Here is a 20,166-nt window from a genome sequence, read left to right as displayed (position 1 = left end):
ATATTGTTACAATGGAATGTTGCAAGCTGCTGGACGTCAAGCTGAGATCGTGGAGTAAAACTCCTCGATCTCAGCAGGATCCAAAGCTCTTTTTTCGGTTGCTAAGAACGTCTGGCTCGTCATGTTGCATCCTTCCAGTGTAATACAGTTGCAAGGTTAAACACGGAAGCGTGCTATTTATTTTTTTTTACCTTTGTATCATTCACAGTCGATGGCGGCTTTGGTCTTTGGTCATCTTGGACAGCGTGTAGTAAAACGTGTGGTACTGGTTCTCAATCAAGAAGCAGACCCTGTAATAACCCAACCCCTACCGGTGGGGGACAAAACTGCACTGGGGACTCCTCTCAAGCAAAGAGTTGCAAAATCAAGTCATGTCCAGGTGAGGAATTCTTACTTTGTGCGTGCTTTTATGAAGGTCAGACAAAGTGTAGTGTTTATGTAAATGATGAAACAAAGAGTCGGGTTCTTAATTTATATTGCAACTTTGCCCTTTGCAAATACTTGCATTCGTACTATTAGGTGCGGTAAATGGAAGGTGGTCAGCGTATTCGTCTTGGACAGCATGCACAGAGCCTAAATATTGTCTGCAAGGAATCAAGAAAAGGACGAGAAGCTGTACAAATCCTCCTCCAGCAAATGGCGGTGATGAGTGTGCTGGTCTGGCGGAAGAAGAAAAGGTTTGTCCCACGCAAGAGGATGGATGTACAAGTAAGAATTTTTTATATCGTAAATTATTTAAGTTTTTCGAAAAAAATGATACATTCGTTGGATTGTTGAAAATTTTCCTCAGTGATCTTGAGCCAAAATGTAAATATGCATAAAATCGTTGCATTGAACTCCTTTTTTATAAGTGATTCATGTTCAAGAAGGACACAATGGAAGGAACACGCTGGGCCATGTTGTTTCCAAATTATTTATTTTGGAGTGCCTGTTTAAAGAACATAACATTATGTAAAGCCCAGTCGTTTGGAACTTATCACTTTGCGATTGATTTTCTGGCGTAGGTAATGCTATTTTCTTCTACCATACCCAAAAAATACATTCGAATACATGAGAAAACATGCCATTTTTAACCTTTTGATTAGTGATGGGGGCACTGACAGCTTGTCGTCCTTGTTTTGTTTAAAGCGTATCAACCCAACAAGCCCGACAAAACGCCTACAGACCCAGCTTCCTGGATTGCAATAGAATGTGAAGCGGCCGAGAAGTTCTCAGCTACTGGGGTACACAAACAGGATGTTCCTTTCGCTGTGTATTCAAACTTCAACTTCATGAAAACTGAGTTGGAAAGCGGGTGGTTTGCCATCCAAGTAGTCCCTGATGATAAAGACGATTACGGGCAAAAGAAGTTGACTAAGGTGTGTTGGTGAGATAAATGTAATGATGGTGTCAGGATCTGACTTGGACTGGTTGTTAATAGTTAATCCTTGTTAACGTTGGTCCTTCTTCGCTCAGGTATGTTTTGAAATAATTGATCCGCTGACCATCAACAAAGTTGTCACAAATAAAGCAACATACTATTCAAAAATATCCGCGATACCGGAATGGACTAAGCCCGAATTAACTGAAACTGTTCCTGCGTTTACCATCTGGATTGACGAATCACAAGCTCTAAGAAAATACGAATTTCAGTGCGCAAAATCAGATGAGTATGTACCGTTTACCGGATTCATCGTCAAAAATGTCAGGTAAGAATTTGTGTCTGTTCGGAGGTAGTTTTTTTTTTTCAGCACACTTACAAATATATTTTGTTTGTGTCAATTTAATTCTGTTGCTAACTCACTGACGCGGGACAAATTGATACAGAGTGATCGAAGTTAAGAGACTTTCCATGGCTTTTATCCAATGATATCTTCTCTTGTTGAACAAATAAATTTTATTCCACAAATGTTTATGATTAAAATTAAGAGTAAATCGTAATTCATTCAACAGAGAAATAAGCATTTCTGCCTTATAACTCTTCAGATTTACGTACTACACAGAAGGTAATTCCCAGACGTTTAAAGCAAAAGGAGATCATTATATCGAAACAGGAACTGCATTCCGCACTGAAGTGAAGAAAGATGTGATTAGTGGATCGGTGTATGCTAAAGGCACGGCACCATCTGTTACATTTATGGACGTAATGGCCTCCTACGGTTTGAAGCCAAGCTCCCTGCCAGATTTCTTTGTGAATGCTTTGAAGTAAGTAATAATTCTTAACAGTGTTAGAAAATCTTGGTTTCCGTATGTATTAATTTAACCTTTCCTTTCACTTATCAACTCAAAATACAGGTTTTAGCTCCAAACTAAGCTCTAGATAGCAAGATAACTTTGGTTTTATCAACGGAGTTAGCGATGAAAATTACGCTGACTTTTAGAGCGCCACCTCCTCGTCTGAGCGAAACTCTGGATAGTTTGTAGCGGCTCTTTTTCCTGCGTCGTTCAGAATCTGATTAGATTATCCTCCCTCATTATTCTCTGTTAACAATTTGTACAACACTCTGAATTTCTTTATCGACCTCCTATTTGCTTCATAATGTATTGCCTCCTGAGAATAATTGATATCTTAGTGGTCCACATGAGACATGTGCAAACGTTACTTCTGAATCTTTTTATTTCCACAGAGGAATTGGTCTGTGGGATTTCAGCTTAAAGCCAGCGGAATTTGTAAGGAAGCTCGCAAAGGGTGGAGTAAACAGATTTACAGCCTCAATCGATGCGGGCGGTGTCCCAATTCATGTTGAGATAATAACTGGAATTAGATTTGGAAGACCCGCTTTTGCTGTCGGGTTTGCCTTTGATCGGGAATCGTTTGGAAAAGTTGCTGAAAAACTGTCCGGAATCGGAGTGGATTTCCTGGACAAACTTGGCTTTGAGTTAGAGGTAATACCAACAATATTGAGCAATTATGAAAGTGTAATGCATTATAAATTGGTGAAGGAAATGATCATCGAGCTCTGTGATTGAAATATTTTTGTTTTTACTTTGCCTTTTAGATTGGGGTATCATTCTGCCCTCCAGCGAGCCTTGGATTTCAGGACGTCTATATTGATGCAGAGACACAGTTTTCGAAAGAACCGCTGCACAGTTTTGTCATTGCAAGTGTTCCAAGAGGTAGGTTTGCTTATTTAGATTCCAAAAAGTTCGGCTTCATGAAGAAAAATCCAAACCATAAAATGAAGTAATAGGGCTTTGAGAGACTGCTTGACAAACATGAATGTTTAAAAATTCATTCGATCTTTGGAAGAAAATGAGAGTGGCACCTTGTCCTAAGATAGAATACATTGTTAGCTTTAGCTTATGAAGTGTGGCTCATGAAAAAACGAATTGAACGTTCGTGATGCTCTCTTGGGGCTCTCACTGCTAAGTGCAATTTATGGCGTAACCAGTGAGAGCTTTTTGTTTCAAGGGCAGTCTGTTTTCTACGGTGCTGTTCCTACCTCTTGCCAATGCAAAAAAAATACTTTTTTTTTTTTTTTTAATGTAGCACATTGCATTAAAAATATATCGTACTCAGCGGTATGGTTTAAATCTACGTATTTTGGCGAGAAATCAATGCTATCGGTTATGAATGATATAATGATGTACTTTTTTCTACAGGCATTTTCGCTGCAGCTCAAATCGTTTTACCAAAAGACTGCAAAGGCAATAAATTCTGTGAAATTGTTAAGATGATCGTAGGGCCAACCGCCAAGTGGTACATAACAGGTCACTTCCAGTGGAAAAATATCCGAATTGCAACGGGCTTCGCAAATATCCGCATTTTCGGTGGCCTGTATTTTCACAAACTTGAGCTGTATGTCGAGGTAAGTTACAGCTGTAGAATACTCCATAAATTCAACATGTTTCTCATCTCCCTCCCACTTGTTATTGTAGTAATTTTTAGTCGAAATGAAGGGTTTTACATTGTACCTCTTGAAGACATTGAAGTAGAGATTTCAGGACATCGCGCAGAATGCCGCGACATATCCCGAACTTTTAAGACTGACCAGCGGTAAATTTGAAACAGAATTGGCGAAACGCGAGCCACACAATAGAGAAAATGGCCTGAAAATCAAAAGAGGGGTGCATGTTTTTCTTGTTTTCACTAAAATCGTTTTGAATAAACTACTTTTATCATATGAATTTCAAAGAAGAGAGATTATAGAGGCCCCCTGTACCTTTGCTGTTGCTTTAGGACGTCTAGAAGGCATATCAAAACGGGTATAAAAGCTCGCTTTTTTGCATATATGCTAGTATGGGAATAGCCCTTGGCCTACTTATGGCGTAATTAGGTGAAAGACAAAAACTCTTTTGCTGTTTTACCATACGGTTATTTTAACTTGATTGTCAGGGAAACCTTGGGGGGGGGGGGAGGGAGGGGAGAAGAAGGAAAGGAAGAGATAGCTTTGCGGGCCATGATTTTATATAGGCCATAATTATGATTGATATGTATATGGAGCTATCGAGCCATGCAAAGTTTCAGACATAGAACTGATACAGCTTGATTTGTTTTCGTGCCGTAGCCATTGGCATATACTTCCTCAGTACCACTGCGAGTTCGCTTTTAAACTTTCACAAAATTATATATTTTGGGAGATAGAAAACCTTCCCGCTGCTCTTCTGTATTGCAATATCCAATTCTCTTCTTTATGCTTTATTGGAAAAATTAGGAATTCGTTCAAGCTTAGCATGCGTATATTGAGTTATGGATGCACGCGGGAAGTTTGGAGAGCACGTAAAATGCGTAAGAGTAGCTCGAGGCGCAGCCGAGAGCAACTCAAGCTTTTTGTGTGCTCTTCAAACTTCTCAAGTGCATCCATAACTCGATATACACACAGCTAAAAGCATGAGCACACTCTTTTATAACGGAGCGACAACAAGGATCTGCGCGAAGAAGCTTTTATTGTGATTGAGTGCAAATTCTCACAACGCACAAAAAAAGTAAATAAACGTCCCTATTGGCCGGTCAAAAACACGCCACATTCTATACTTTGGTTTGAGCGAGAACATTTGATTCAGTTAATTACCGAGAACTGTGAATGAAAAGCTCAAAATTTACGGGAAAAATGGAGAAAATCAAAGCCAAATGAACTAAAAAAAAAATAAACACAAAAACAAAAATTCTCACGTCATCTTATTTACGCACGGGCGTGCATAAATAAAGATTTTGTTCATAGCGGCTCAATAGGACTTATATAGGGCAAGCACGCTGGCTATGTTATCATACATTATAGGACCATCATTCCTCACTCTTATTCAGGCTGACTGGAATGCTACGACCAAACATATCAAGATGGGATTCCGTGCAGACATCAAGATTCCAGTGAACGGTGACATTTATCGCGATGGTATCAAAGCACCGAATAGCGAACTGTTTCTGTTCGGTGTGTTGGAATACGATTTCTTACAACAGGTGGTAGCCGGGAAATTAGGCATGAGAGGAATATGGAGGAAGGCTTTCGCCATTCCATTTCTCGGTATTGGTAATATTTTCCTCGGGTAAGACTAAGTGTCGCAGCTCACAAAGCTACGGCTTTTGATTCCAGCTATTAGGATTGAGATTAGTCAATAGAATTAAAAAGTAAAATAGATGAACAGTAAAATGAATCCAGGCAAGCGTCGACGGAACATGAACCTATTACTCTCTGTAAACTGATGCACGAACCCTCGAATTGGAGCGAGGCAACTTCATTTGGCGCTTCACTACGGCCACAGTCGGTATTGCGGTAAGGTTAGATGTATTTTTCGCATCTAGCTATTCACATATTTTTATCGTTTTAAAAGAAATCGCCTCACACAGTTGCTTGCCGAGCTCGCACGCTTCATCCGTTGTGTTCTTTCACAAGCTTCCTTTCGTTTTGAAACCTTGACACGGTTTATTGTTCAAGATATCCCGCCTCGTTGTTTAATATCTTACGCTTTCTTGTGTTTACCTTGTCCACTAAAACAAAATAAATCGCTATTGAGCAAACTAGAATAATTTGTTTTGCTTTAAAGCGTTTCATGAGCGTGCCTTCACCTTTAGTTCCCAATTTTTAACGCTGATGCATGTTATACTCTAAGCACTTTGCGTTTGCATTTAATTCCTAAGAAATAATAAAATCTTTTGATGTAAGGTTGACATATCAAGTTGGGGTGCCATTTCCAGTCACTGGTGTCCAGTTTGGAATGCGAATTGAATTTGGATATGACTGTTTGATACCAGCAGACTTTAATAACGATGTAAGTAACACTACATCATTTTGCATAAAAACAGCTATGCAGTGTCGGCATTTGGAACAAAATATTCTAATGTTTCAAAAGACAATCAAATTGTATAACTCAAATACTTCCTAAAAGCACTTTCATCTAAGTCTGAGATTTAGTAAACAAATTTAAAAGTAACCAAACAACATACTAAAAGTGTCTGATCACGAGTATTGACTTTTATTTTGATTCTGATGCATTTTTCCTAGGTTGTCTTAAGAGCCACTATGTCGTTTAGTGTATGCAAATCTGCTTTTGTTTTCTTTGCCTTGTCGATAGGGTCATTGTTTCGGTGGAAGTGGCTATTTTGGAATTGGAAAGCCTAAGTTTTTTTATGCCAGCATAACAGCATTGACTCTTGGGAAAATCATTCGACTTCTAGGATTGAAATTCCCGCTTCCGCCTCCAATTGCACAAACTGGCTTCCCAGAAGGCGTCGAGGTAAGTTTTGAGAGAAGTCGTCTCACAAAACCACAGCTCTCCGTGATAATTTTTTTTTTCATCCTATGACCAAGGGAAGCGTTGAGTCTGAAGAAATTCCTTTAATTTTAAAATCAGTAGGGCAGAACAGGCTTCAAAAATCGGAGGGAGGCTACTTCTAGGGAGACTGTTTATTTATGTTAAAATACGTAAGCCTGAGTGAAAATAGAGAGTTGAAAAAAGGCATGAAACGAAATCGTAGAATCCACCCCATGAAATTGATTGATCGGCCGGTTCCTTTAGACGTAGAATTTTAACCTCTCTTATCTTTGTCGCACCAGCTTAGCGGCGCATTGAATTGGTCTATCAGTGATAGTTCGAGTCATCAATGGATTCTGTACCTTTCTGCCGATCAAGTTTAATTGTCAAAATAAAAGCATCCCAATCTTATGCAAGAAATACACTACCTCAACTAACATTAGTTCCCCTGGCCAAGTTGATTTCCTTTAATCCCAGACCCACGACGGCGGTACACCATGGCCAGCATGATTGAAATTTTGGTCCCTTCAAAATGTATTCCTAAAATCGTAATTCCCTTTTTCTTTTTTCAGGGCTCATATTCAACTGACAATGTTGATCTGCGAATCGCAGGTGGCCCATACATCTACAAAGGATTTATGATCAAAGGACGAGTCAATATTCTGGGATGGGAAATATATGCACACATCGAACTATCAGATACGGTAAGAAACTTTCAGTTGCTTGTTCCTTTTTATGGCTGTTTCCAACGGAGTATTTGGTTCTTGAAGTAAAATGGCTGGCAAATCCAACAGCAGTCATCTACTTTCGGTATGTAGATATTAGAGAACTGGAGACAGCTGCTTGAGACCTTTCTATCACTTAAACGCTCATTGCTTTAAGGTCCTTTTTTATAAGTCATAACTTGGCCGATACTTGAAATTTCTAAGACTTCCGTATTCCAATAAGTGCCTCTCCTCCACTGCTGCTCCACACTACAGCCACAGCTTAATTACCACGGAATCTTTTTACAGCCTTGTAACGATCAACTCCACACATGTCGGGACCGATAGTTCACCCAAACTCTTTAATATCGTTTACAGGCAATTTTTGTGGACTTGAAACCTGACCCGATCAATATTTTGGGCATTGCGAAAATTACCCGCAGTCCCTCCCAGCAAGATAAAGGACCTTGGTTTTATGTTGACGCAAGGAAGACTCCAATTTTTATAGAGGTGAGTCGATATGAAGTTTTAATATGATTAATTACAATAAAATATGATATTTCAAAGTGAAAACTCGCAAGTCTATGCTTTATTTGTCAGAGAAGAATATGCCTGGGTTTCGAGCTTATTTAAAAAAATGCTTAGCATGGGCCTGAAGAACAGTAACAGAAACTTCGAAAATAAGAAAATAAATAAACAAAACACACCAGTACATGAATTTAGCCAAGGCCCAAGAGTGTTTCTTCAATTCAAGAGTCGAATCTTCTCCTATATGTGCATGACTTTGCGTTATGGTCTTATACAATTTTTTGTATTTGCCAATTATATTGTCATGGGCAGATGAACTTTGCTATGGATGTGCGGCACGTTGTCGAATAGGATGCTTTATTTTTTTATGCCCAAGAGTTTGGATTGTACAGGTACTAATGAACAACACTCTTTATCACCAGGCTTACATCGAGGGTTACACAGAACTTCTAGGGATTTCAACTTATTGTCGGTTGAACTTAACAATGACACGGATGGAGCTACTGATCCAAGGAAATTTCCTGAATCTCATCAAAGCAGAATTGTTCGTATTTGCAGCTTATAGCTACCTTTTCCCAAGTGCCGAGTTCTACGTCAGAGTTACAGTCGACCTAAGTGGAATAAACAACGTAAGTAATTTCCTTTGTGCTCCCTTCCTCAAAATTATCTGAAGACCTACCTGCTTACTAAAAAATAGTTGGTTTAGAGTCACTTTCACTATGTTTAGTTATTCCCCAAGTTATACGTGCAGCGCAACGAATTTGTTTCTGAGGTCGTTCCTAAGCCAAAAAGGTAACTGTTAACTCAGATTGCGTTTTTCCCTACGCAAAGAAAATAACGAAGAAAACCTTTTTTATCTACTGTTACTGTAAACTTGCGTCCGTTCGACGGTGCAGATCTTAATAGACAGGTTCCTGAGTCTGTGTTGTTTGCTTTCAATATTCACGAAAATTTTCTGGTCTCGAAAAAAAATCTAACTCTACAAATTTATGCAAATTAACATGGGCACTTTGGTATCCTTTTAGGTACTGCGCTGAGCGATACCTGTGTATAGGAAATCACGTGAGCGCAAATGCATTTCACGACTTAAAGGCACCAGTAGTGATTCAAAAGTTCTGTATTTTTTTTTGAAACATTCAAAATATCGATCAGGGCGGGATTACCATCAAGCGCGAAATGCAAGAGCAGTACGTTTATAGGCACTTTTGTTCATAACTTGATTCTTAACAAAAGCTATTTTGAGAGAACTCGGTACACAATCGACCTACTTTCCAACGGCGAGGAAGATTCTGTTGTTTCCTCTGAGTTGCCATAGTATGCCATAACTATGAGATACAAACGTGGCTTCATGATTAAGAATTAGAAAAAAATTTCATCCATCTCAGAAAAAGTTAAATTTTAAGACAGCGGAGAACAAACAGCCCGTAATGCATTATGTGACCTACTTTGGATCCGCCATTGGCCAATCATGGACGAGATGTTTCGTTGTCTATTTTTCCAGGCATTAGACGCAGCCGCCAAAGCTGTCAAAGGGGCTTTCGATGCTGCTCAAAAGAAGCTCTCTGATGCAAGAAATAAAGTCATCCAAGAAAAGGAAAACTGCAAAAGAAAAATGGCGCTCAAGTGTGATAACTGTAAAAAGCTGAAATGCGCTCAAGCTGAACGAAACTGTAAAGGATGGTTGGATGCCGCTGGCAAATGGATTGGTGGGGTAGTAAATGCTGCTGGTGAGTTGCCCTCCTTAAGTTCTTTTATAGGGCTTCTGAAATTTTGAGTCTTATTTCAAGAACCAACACTTATAACAAAGTATTTCATAGCACGAATGAACAAAGGGGGTAATTTTCTGAAGAAACTGTGGTGCTGCGTCGATGGGAGAGTAAAACAGGGTAATTTAGTATTATCAATTGAGTTTATAACGTTAATTTGCCACTCTAAATAGTTTAAACGCTGGCGTTTCGAGTGTTAGCCCTTCGTCAGAGCGACAGACGAAGAGCTAACGCTCCAAACGTCAGCTTTTAAACTCTTTACGGTGGCCAATTAACTTTATCAACTCAATTGATAATACTAAATTACCCTATTTTAGAATAGAACGAGCTAGTGGCCCTCGGTTAAAGTTTCCCTTTAATGACAACAGCTGAGTAGGGCATAGTAAGGATGGGAGGTGGTCACGGTTACGAATGTCTGTGCGTCTAACGTGGAATGATTCATAAAACCGCTCTAATCTCGTGATTAGGCGGGCTCGCAGTGAGGACCGATGAAAGAGTCATAGAATTCTAGAGCACATCTGGCACCAGGACAGATTAGCACGTTTTCACTAGCTAAGTTACAAGGTTTTTATTTTGTTGAATTTCAAAAAAAGAATATTATCCCACAAATGGAGGAAAGGGATTCGTCATGGGATCCATCATTGCTATGCCCTTGGCTGAAGCTACAGTGACAATAGGGCAAGGCCCAAAGGAAACTACGCTTATCTTTTACTGTGTTTTGTTTTTTTTTGTTCTTATTTATGTCTCTCTTTGTGTTTTCGTTCCTTTTCCACATAACGTAAGCCGTGAAACTCCTCCTTCTGAACTACCGAGGACCTTTTTTTTAAAATTTTTTTGAATCAATGTGATTCATCAATGTACCTATTAATCTATTTTGTTGACTATCGTATTCGCCTTAGAACTAATTCACTTAACCTGATACAAATTGTACGATAACTTCATTTCAGGTAAATGGATTAAGAAGACTTTCCAGAAGATTGGGAAGGCTTTAGCCCCAGTAAGTTTCTTCAATAGCGAGTTGCCATACAAACCTGGTGCTATTTTTGTAAAAAAAATTATTAATATATATGATCTTTATCATTATCAACGTTGTTAAAATGTTGATTACGTTGTGCTACAGGTTGGAAAGGCCATCAAGAAGTTTTTCAAGGGCTGGAAAAGGAGGAGAGAAATACAAGATATGCAAAATGAGAATTTTGCCCTTCACATACGGAAACGTCGATTTATTAGCAAAATTATCTGCGAAGGCCTTGTAGGGGGAGGGTGCAAAGGTCAGTTGAAATATTGTAAGGTTCCTTTTAACCCTTCAACTCTTAAAAGGGATAAATGTGTCCTTTCTTCTTACCATCTTTCAAACAGGTTATAAGAACAGATGAGTATATTAATTTGAAGACTTTGTCTGGACACAACACCGAATTCTCTTGTCTCATTTCTAAACTAATTTCTTTTCATAACATCAATACATGTTTTCGCAAAAAGGTGATGCAAAGTGGGAAATTATGATTATACTAAAAAACTGGTTGACAAGACACATGTTGTTGTTGTTATTATCTCGTTTTTGTGCCAACGTCAAAAGGTCAGCTTTAATGATTTTTCCGGATTAACAGACCGATCGACTGGATGCTAAAAACTGTACTTCAAAATGAGACGTTGTTGGGAAACGTTCGAGTTGTTCTGTTTTTGGTGTTATACGTGACGCTGGGTGTTTCATGATGACATCCCAAGTAGTTTACACCCACATTTTATGATAACTGTCCAAATGTTATCAAATGAAAGAAAAACGCGAAAAGTTACAGCGGCAACGGTCTAGAATAACACTCGTAGGGTTAACTCCGAATAAGTTGTCAATTTTCTACACTATAGTTCTGTAAACTTGGTACAGCCTCATTTTAACACTGAGTGGATGTATAATTATTTTTCATTTATAGTTTGCAAGCTGTGGAATAAGCTACCGTTATACATTAAAAACTAAGATAATCTTAAAGTGTTCTTCATAAGTTCAACTTAGAATCTTTACACTGTTTTTGTCGTACATACCTTATAAGGTTATTTCATCACTTTAATTTTTTCTCTCATCTATTTTATTCTTTGCTATCATAGTTTGTGACTTTTCTAAATGTTCATGTCAAATTTAGCTCTTTTTAAATAATTCATATTTATATCATGACGTATTTTTAATATAATAGGTATTACATCTTAAGTAGTTAAAATTTTTCACTTAGATTTTTGTAACTTTTTTTCCCACACGTACACGTTCGAACCAGTTTTTTTTTAACTCTTAAGTTTTCACGTGTATAAATAAATTGCTTAGTTACTAAGTACTTACTTACCAAATTTATCACTTCTCTACGTCTTTTTTTTCCTTAGCGGTTTCTTCCCTCTGCTATGGCTCTTGTAAGGCCGTCGAATTTATCGGAAAGGGTCTCTGCAACGTACTAGACATTGCTGTTGGCTTCTTGAAGTTGACTGAGATGGCTTGTAACTGGGTCAGTAAAGCTATCAACTTTATCCTGACTAAGCTGTTTAGAGTGCACAGGTAAATGAAATGGATTCTGAGCATAGCAGATGTTAGCTGCCAACATATTATATCATCAGTTAGTCCTTAAGTTAATTTGTACTGCTAATCCCTATATGATACTGTAAATTTATTTATTACAGTAACAGTAAATTTGTTCGTTAACAAACTCATTAGATTACAAGTAAATTGTAAACGTGCATCTACGTGGCCTTCAATAACCCATATTTCCTTTTAATTTTTTATGCAGCATCTTATTCGAGTTTGGACTTGCTGCTTACGCAGGTGGTGGACACAGTAATTTCATATTCAACGCAGCAGTCGATCTGACCATATTTGGAAAACGCCTTTATCTAGCTATTGGTTTCAACCTGAAAGATCCTGTAGGAAGTCTAAGGGGTGGGGCCGATAAGGCTACTGACTGGTACAAAGACAAGATGAATCCCAAGAACCCAACAGATACGGAGAAAAATTACTATGACAATCCAAATCCATTTGCCGACTTTGAGATGTCAGGTAATGAGGGTAAAAATTATAAAAAATCCAACTCTTATTAAGTATAATCGTTTCTTCATTTTCTTTCTTTCATTTTTTGTATTGGAGGAGTCTCCCTGGAACTTTGAAAAAGCATCCTTTGGATAATAAATGTCTCAGTTGTACTTGATTGAAAACGTGATGTGCGATTGAAAGTCATTACTATGATAAAGCTAATCTTAATTTCTAGCAAAACATTTTTTCAAGTTCGCTTCTATTAATTCTATTTTATGCCAGGTGCTGTAAAAAATAATTCATTTCGAGCTCAAGAACTTTCTTTTTTTAACAAATTAAAAAAAGATTCTCAGATAAAACGGCAATCCTTCTCTTAGCAACATTATGTAGGTCTTAGATGAGAAAAACATAAGCTGGAAACATGAAGTTATCTTTTTTTTACTTCAGAAATATTCTTAATAGAGAATCAGCAATCGGCGACAGATTACATACGCGGCCCCTGTCTATTCGTGGACTCCAAGGAAAATGGTTCTCATATTAAAGTAACTGGCTGCAACTCAACGAATGAACGGCAGAACTGGGCTTACACCCTCAAAGGGCAGATAATGGTAAGTCTTTGCGATCTTCACGCTGTTAATTTGCTGATCGCACGTAGTGGAAGCAAAACCACAGAAGAAAGCCAAATGAGTTACTATATAACTGATGGTTAATTTTGCTACAAGCTGCAATTATCAGTGGAAGAGACCTCGGTGGAATAGCGTGGCTCACGAAGATCTGAGTCATTTCACGTGATATTTAGGCTAAGGAGGTACACCTCCTCATCCTCCCCTCCCCGGCTTTTCTACCTGTTAGATATAATTGTGACGATGCTTGTTTGATTTATGAACAGAACTCATATTCAAGGCTATGCATTGACACCAATGGAGCAACTAAGGGATCAAAGCTTGTTCAAAGGAAATGTGATCCGAGACAAGACGATCAGAATTTCCAGTGTGACCTGACTGTCAGGTCCATCAAGAGAAGAAGGGCAAATCAGTGTTGGACCGTGGGTTAGTTATCTATGTGAAATACAGCTAGAAATTTTTCGGATCGCTTTGCTTTCGAGAACATCCTTGTGATTTTTCTCGGATTCATTGGGCCAGAAAGAGTAAAAAGTAAAACAATGTACACGACATGCCGCTTTCTTTTTTTTAAAATCATGGTGCCGTCCGGTAGGTTTCGTTTATTTTGTCTTCAACCACATTGCCTTTTTACCAGTTACACCTCAAAACCCCAAGAAGTTATGTTTTGCAGTAAAATTTTCGGGTGAGGCTCTGGCTGAGTATTTTTGTTCACAGGTTCCACAAGCTTGGATGGCCCAGGTTCATTAGTTCACCTCGGCTCCTTGAAGTGCATTCACCCGCAAGGCGGTGGAGATAATGTCGGAGAGGGAACTAAGCTACTTATTCATGGCGGGTGCAGTGAAAGCAGGTAAGATATAGTTGGATTTGCATACATGTGACAACAACTTTTTGATTAAAACAATCACCCTTTTTCTAACTAACGTCACTTACTTGCTTACTATTACAATGTGAGGAGCAACTAAGTAAGAGAATGATCGAAAAATATAATCAGTGATGTAATGGCAGTGATGATGATGACATATAGAAATATGTTATCATATTAGGAAAGAAAGAGTCGTTCCCCTCTTATTCAATTTAAGCAGGAGCTTCATGGAAAAAGGAAACAATCACTCACTAATCTGATCTGGCATTCTTTTCAATCAGATTAGAGTTTGTTCTACAAAACGGTAATCTGAAACACACCAAGAGTGGCAAGTGTGTAAAACCAATGGTAGCAGTTCAAGATGGTGTTGTTCTTGGTTTGTACTCATCTTGTGAAGGACATCAGTTTAGTTTCACTGCTGGAGGATCCTTACAACATGTTGGAAGCAAAAAGTGTGTCAATCCAAAATCAGGAGTAAGTATATCGCATTTTTTCCGTTTAAGACTTAAGTGGGTGCATTTTAAAATGGTCGTCCTCATCGTTTTTGCCGTCGTCATAACTACCACGAGTCTTAGCAATTTTTTTGAATGCATGACTGAATATGAATCATGGTTTTTTTATGTTCTTTAAATAAACCAGTTCAGTGCCAAGCGGTGGTCACGGTAGTACTCAGCTGCGGTATACTCATCTCTGAAACGAATGTCGGTGACTTGTGAATAACTTTCTTTTCACAATTGCTCTCAAAAAGAAAACCACCAAAAAGTAGTACATGAATGTAAGTGCACACTGCAGCTCACAGGAGAGCTTTTCATTGAACGGTACCGGTTTCTCTCAAACACGCAGCAATTAGTGATGCAACTTATGGCTTGCGACCATTGAGGACTTCAACTGCGCATGCTCCTACACCAGCGAAGGCCATAATCTCCAGCCTACCAACCAAACAACGAGTAATCTAGATGGAGTAACTTGATTTTCTGCTCGGCTCCTAAATAAATCGGAGGATGACAAAGTTACAATAATGATTGTTTGTTGCCTGTACTTTCCCTCCTTAAGAGACTCTGTCTCTGTTTATTAATTTCATATTTGAATCAATGTTTCCAGGCAATGATGCCACCCAACAACGAAGAACTAGTGCTTAATAGCAAATGTGAAAACAGCGACAGCTCGTTCACTAAGGAACATCTCCTGTTCAGTTTTATTCCAAGTAAGTAATCCTTGTTTTCAGCCATTGAATCTCTACTATTTCAGTTTCTTTGGTAGCTAAAATTTACTTAGAGCCCCTTTTTAGTTCTCTGCGTCGATGTAAAAAACGAAGCGAAATAATTAAGCATGTGACGTTTTCTTATCAAACGAGATAACTCTATGATAGTCCACTGTCCTCTACGAAGGAAAGGTAGTTACTTCGCAAATTGAGCCTACCATTTTGGTTTTGTTATCCATTAAGGTTCTTTTATCCTCAAATCAACTTTCTTTCTAATTAACAGCTGACCCATTCGTTCGCCTCGACAAATGCACCTATTTTGATCAAGCTAGACTGGATCAGCGGTTTGAGGTCGTGGACGAACCAATTGTCAGTGTGTGTAGCAAGTTCTCTAAAAGTGAGTAGTAACCAATGATACCGTGATCTTATTTGCAAACATGGCCGAGGAGCAAAAGACAGCAACGACTGCATAGGTACAGATTTTGTATAAAAAAGTCCTTAATGTCATAAAAAGAAAATTGACATAATCACTTTTTTCTAAGAGAAGCTAATGTACTTATCACCTACTGTGTCCAGATCCATAAAGATATATTTTCTACCCTTTATGAAGTTCCCTTGGGAACATTTGAAAAGTCAAAACACTACACTCTACTCTAGCATTGACTATACACAATAATGGTGTCCTCAAATTTGAAGAACACAGGCTGGACATCTTCCCAAATAATGTCAAAAATAGGAGAATGCGGTATCGTGGGGTCCGTAAAATGATTGTACGAGGCTCTATTAATGTATGTCTCTAGTCTGACAGCAAGGGGGTGTGCAAAAGAAATTTATGATCAATGAACAAATAACTTTAAGAGAGCTGAGAGAAGCTCGCTATATTTTTCTCTCTTACATCTAGATCTTGCTTTCAAAAAGAAAACAGAACAATCGAGTACTGCCTACAATGGATTCAGTAGCCGAGCTGTCGATGAAAATTATTCTAGTCAATATAATGACAAGTCGTGTACTCACACCAACAAAGAACAGAATCCGTGGTGGAGAGTTGACCTTGGACGAGAATACATAGTGACAGGTAAGATACATATAAATAATAAGGTTACAAATGAAAAACGCGAAGTAACTTTGGCCCCTTGCTCGACGGGACTTGGTCAGTGGTTAGCATTAGCATGTTTGATCGTTAAATTTTTCAAAAGCATTGTTCTTTGAAAAGACACCATTTGAGATAGGGGTAAAATGTTCCGTTAGTCTCAACGTCTGGATAAGCATACTCGTACAAGACCACACTGGTACAATTAACTCCAAGTATAATTTAACTTTTACCCGTACGAACCTTCCCTTCTACTTCAATAATAATCAAGTTTTCCCAATATAGCCGAAATACACTCTGAGTTGTTAATAAAAATACTAAATTTGTTGCTAGTATCGTAACAGAATATGGTGGCCTTACTCCGAACGATCTAAAGAGCTTTTTAAATGCTTGTGAACCACGATTAAGCTTCCTTAAAATTCTCAAGTTCTTCAATTGAAAACCGTTCTACTTTTCTCCTCCTGCTGGGCATCCTTATGCCATCTTTGTTCACCATTGCCTCTTAAGTATTCTCTATCTCGCCAAACTATCATACTGTGGTCTTCCTTTCACTGAAGGAACTTTTACGCAGCGCAAAAATGGCCTGATTATTGCTAGAGATATAAATCTTTTTGTCCCGCGAATGAAAACTGTCATAACTACTTCACAGTTACATTTACTTTGATTCTTTTTCTCAACCAGACGTAATGATAGTAAATCGTTATAACCACTTCGAGCGTCTTAAGAACTTTGACGTCAGAGTCGGAGTCAATAAAGATAACTTACAGAATCCTACATGTCATGACCGCGTGAGGACTGTGGGCCAGGGAGAAGCTCTCAGGGTGCAGTGCGATCCACCAATCCCGGGACGATACGTGTCAGTACAGATGTTTGGAGAAGGAATTCTAACCATGTGCGAGGTTACTGTATACTCCAGAGTGGGTAAGTGCATTTAAGATAGTGAAACACCTTTGGTCGTGATCATAAGCTCATTTAGCCACTTCTACGCCGACAGGAAATTTGATGGTAAGTGGAATTTCCATATGAGATGTTTTCGCTAGAAAAAGCCAACCAAATTTATTTCCAAACACATTTAACTTTGCCCTTTAACACTTTTTTATGCTTTTAAAGGTGCACTGGCGGATCTTTGTCAACTGGACAATGGCGGTTGCTCACAGGTTTGTTACAACCTGTGTAACCTGAAAGTCAAGTGTAGTTGTTGGCCTGGCTACACTCTGGCTTATGATGGAAAAACTTGCATGGGTAAGATATAAATTTTTTATTTAATTTTTTTCGATGTGCCTATTTCCTCTCGTTGAGGAAAAAAGGCTCTGGATGTGTTTCTCTTTCCATAAATAACTTTCACTCGAGAATTTCGACTTTTAACCTTTGAATCTGTAACTTCGCCATGATGACTCCGGGAAAATTCAGTGTCTTTCCATCACTTACTCTTCCATATAATGTCTTTAGATAAAAATGAATGCCAGGCTAACAATGGCGGTTGCGATGTCATCAATGGCGTATGCATCAACACTCCGGGAAGCTATCATTGTGCCTGTAAGATTGGTTTCCAGCTTAAAGAGAACAGTGAACTCATTTGCGAAGGTAAGAAATAATCAGCATGCAACAAACTTCTACGAAAATGAACTTAAATTTATGGTACTTTTGATAAAGATAATGGGATTTAATTCACTTAGTGCAGACCAAAATATCAAGCAAGGAAAATTTAATGAGGTCTACTTCATCGTTCAATAAAATATTCTCCGATATGTGGTATACTCACTTGGACATCCAGAGGGATGGGTCACATAAACTTCTCCCCAGATATTCTCCTTCAGTCGAGACTGCGGAAGTTACCTTTTCAATTTGTAGTGGAGATTGAGCAAAAGAGGCTTTTTGAGGTTCCAAAGTCTCATGCTATACACAATCCCAACTTATTAACCTTAGAACGCGAAGAGTACTACTGGAATAAACTGTACATGACTGAGAATTATATTGTATATCTTGCAAGCTTAATTTACTGATTACAAGCTTTTTTTCTTTCTCATTTCATACAGACTTCAACGAATGCAACCTGAACAACGCGGGATGTGAACACATTTGTGCCAACAATGAAGGAAGCTTTAACTGTGAATGTAGAAAGGGATTTAAACTAAAGGATGACAAATATGGATGCGAGGGTGCGTAGGATTTTATATGAGGACTGTATCTCTTAATGAATACGCGCTGTAGTCGGTTTTTGAATAGAAATGCGCGAAAGTGCGATCCATAAATCGTGACGAAAACAGGATCGTTCACGGATTTACTAAACGGACCTTGAATCCGGTCAGTGCGAGATATTTGTAAATATTAAAAGCAGATTTATAGAAAATATTGTCATATTTCAAATCACATAATAATTTTTCTTTTCTTTGTGTGTATGCAGATGTCGATGAATGTAGTTTGCCTGAGAAGGGTGGCTGTGAATATAAATGCAGTAATTATGAAGGAGGATATTACTGTACTTGCCCGGCTGGTTATCGACTGATGGACGATGACAAAGGATGTGAAGGTAAACCTTTATTTATGATGTAATCTGCAGTGTCAGTGACGCAAAAGGAAAAGGTTGAGACGCTATATTTTATTTGAGGTGTAGGCTCGACATTGACTTGGTCATGAGGCAAAAACTGAAAATCTATAATTTCTATCATATATTTTTTTCAGCGTCAGTTTCAATAATATCAAGCGAAGTAAAAATATCAATATGTGCCCTGAAGTAAATAGCTTCTATGACATTTACCTAACCGTCTCATGGAAAAAAACGTAAAAATTGTTGGCCGCCTGTCATCTCTTTCACCATTTCATCCATTGTTCTTACTTCCTCTTGGACTGTTTTGATTCGACCAGGCACTGTCTGACAACAACAGACATAGAAACAACTGAAAATCTTCCTTGTCTAATTGTCAAATTTTTGTCAGCTCATTCAAATTTATGTAAATAAAACATGTTTTAGATCTTATTGATCCGATAATTTGTTTCGCAGAAATTTACTGCCCAGCGCTGGAAGCTCCTTTCCGTGGCACCATCTCCCCGACAACCTGTACAGACGATCGTTCAAATATCAGGCGCAACACTGTGTGTACATACGGCTGTGTAGCTGGCCACAATCTCGCGGGCGGAAGCCAATCCTTGGTTTGCCAACTTGATGGAATGTGGCGAGGAACTGTTCCCTACTGTAAACGTAGGTGTTACTCATTCGATAGACATTAAAGATTTTTGCATTTGGCCAACTGTTCTTTTTAGTCTTTACATTCGTCGACCCTGAGCTCTGACCGTGAAAGCAATCACGATTAAAGATAGCTTTGATTTGGTTTAAAAATTCTCAATAGTAGCCTTCATTCGTAGCGGTCATGTGTCCCAAGTTGACTGTACCAGACAATGGCGGAGTCATTCCAGCTTCATGTTCCAGAACAGGCGTTGAGTACGGAACACGTTGTGTATTCTATTGTGATGATGGTTATGAACTGAGCGGGCCCAGGTATTCAACATGTCAAGCTGATACTTCATGGAGTGAGATTGCGCCATTATCATGCGTGAGAGGTATGTTAATGTGGGAACGAGGAACACCATAAGGCTGCCACATTCCCGCGAACTTGAAGGAAAAGTGAAGTTTAATTCACCAAAAAGCATTGAACCGTAATTTAGGAACTTTTGGTTTAAGTCGGAAGATAAGATTAAAAAAAAGAAACCGATATAATTAT

The 20,166-nt window shown here is 38.5% G+C and overlaps 1 protein-coding gene across 1 annotated transcript in view; it reads left to right on the top strand.

Moving 5' to 3' along the window:
• LOC149049150 (uncharacterized) overlaps positions 1 to 20,166 on the top strand; it is a 33,060-nt gene that overhangs the window by 6,826 nt on the left and 6,068 nt on the right. Inside the window, exons 5-37 of the mRNA XM_089202014.1 lie at positions 209 to 379; positions 520 to 708; positions 1,129 to 1,358; positions 1,456 to 1,688; positions 1,966 to 2,184; positions 2,607 to 2,865; positions 2,979 to 3,096; positions 3,583 to 3,788; positions 5,225 to 5,463; positions 6,081 to 6,186; positions 6,490 to 6,651; positions 7,242 to 7,373; positions 7,752 to 7,883; positions 8,324 to 8,530; positions 9,403 to 9,628; positions 10,615 to 10,664; positions 10,788 to 10,938; positions 12,035 to 12,203; positions 12,433 to 12,698; positions 13,119 to 13,279; positions 13,561 to 13,720; positions 14,009 to 14,141; positions 14,438 to 14,630; positions 15,258 to 15,360; positions 15,641 to 15,754; positions 16,259 to 16,432; positions 17,129 to 17,368; positions 17,558 to 17,689; positions 17,897 to 18,031; positions 18,484 to 18,606; positions 18,852 to 18,977; positions 19,449 to 19,646; positions 19,811 to 20,005. Coding sequence (XP_089058140.1) covers positions 209 to 379; positions 520 to 708; positions 1,129 to 1,358; positions 1,456 to 1,688; positions 1,966 to 2,184; positions 2,607 to 2,865; positions 2,979 to 3,096; positions 3,583 to 3,788; positions 5,225 to 5,463; positions 6,081 to 6,186; positions 6,490 to 6,651; positions 7,242 to 7,373; positions 7,752 to 7,883; positions 8,324 to 8,530; positions 9,403 to 9,628; positions 10,615 to 10,664; positions 10,788 to 10,938; positions 12,035 to 12,203; positions 12,433 to 12,698; positions 13,119 to 13,279; positions 13,561 to 13,720; positions 14,009 to 14,141; positions 14,438 to 14,630; positions 15,258 to 15,360; positions 15,641 to 15,754; positions 16,259 to 16,432; positions 17,129 to 17,368; positions 17,558 to 17,689; positions 17,897 to 18,031; positions 18,484 to 18,606; positions 18,852 to 18,977; positions 19,449 to 19,646; positions 19,811 to 20,005 — 5,652 coding nt within the window. The remainder of the gene's footprint in view (positions 1 to 208; positions 380 to 519; positions 709 to 1,128; positions 1,359 to 1,455; positions 1,689 to 1,965; positions 2,185 to 2,606; positions 2,866 to 2,978; positions 3,097 to 3,582; positions 3,789 to 5,224; positions 5,464 to 6,080; positions 6,187 to 6,489; positions 6,652 to 7,241; positions 7,374 to 7,751; positions 7,884 to 8,323; positions 8,531 to 9,402; positions 9,629 to 10,614; positions 10,665 to 10,787; positions 10,939 to 12,034; positions 12,204 to 12,432; positions 12,699 to 13,118; positions 13,280 to 13,560; positions 13,721 to 14,008; positions 14,142 to 14,437; positions 14,631 to 15,257; positions 15,361 to 15,640; positions 15,755 to 16,258; positions 16,433 to 17,128; positions 17,369 to 17,557; positions 17,690 to 17,896; positions 18,032 to 18,483; positions 18,607 to 18,851; positions 18,978 to 19,448; positions 19,647 to 19,810; positions 20,006 to 20,166) is intronic.

The sequence above is a fragment of the Pocillopora damicornis genome, chromosome 3 (assembly GCF_964200805.1).
Source record: "Pocillopora damicornis chromosome 3, jaPocDami1.2, whole genome shotgun sequence".
Taxonomy (NCBI): Eukaryota; Metazoa; Cnidaria; class Anthozoa; order Scleractinia; family Pocilloporidae; genus Pocillopora; species Pocillopora damicornis.
This window is presented reverse-complemented; position numbering and strand designations above follow the sequence as displayed.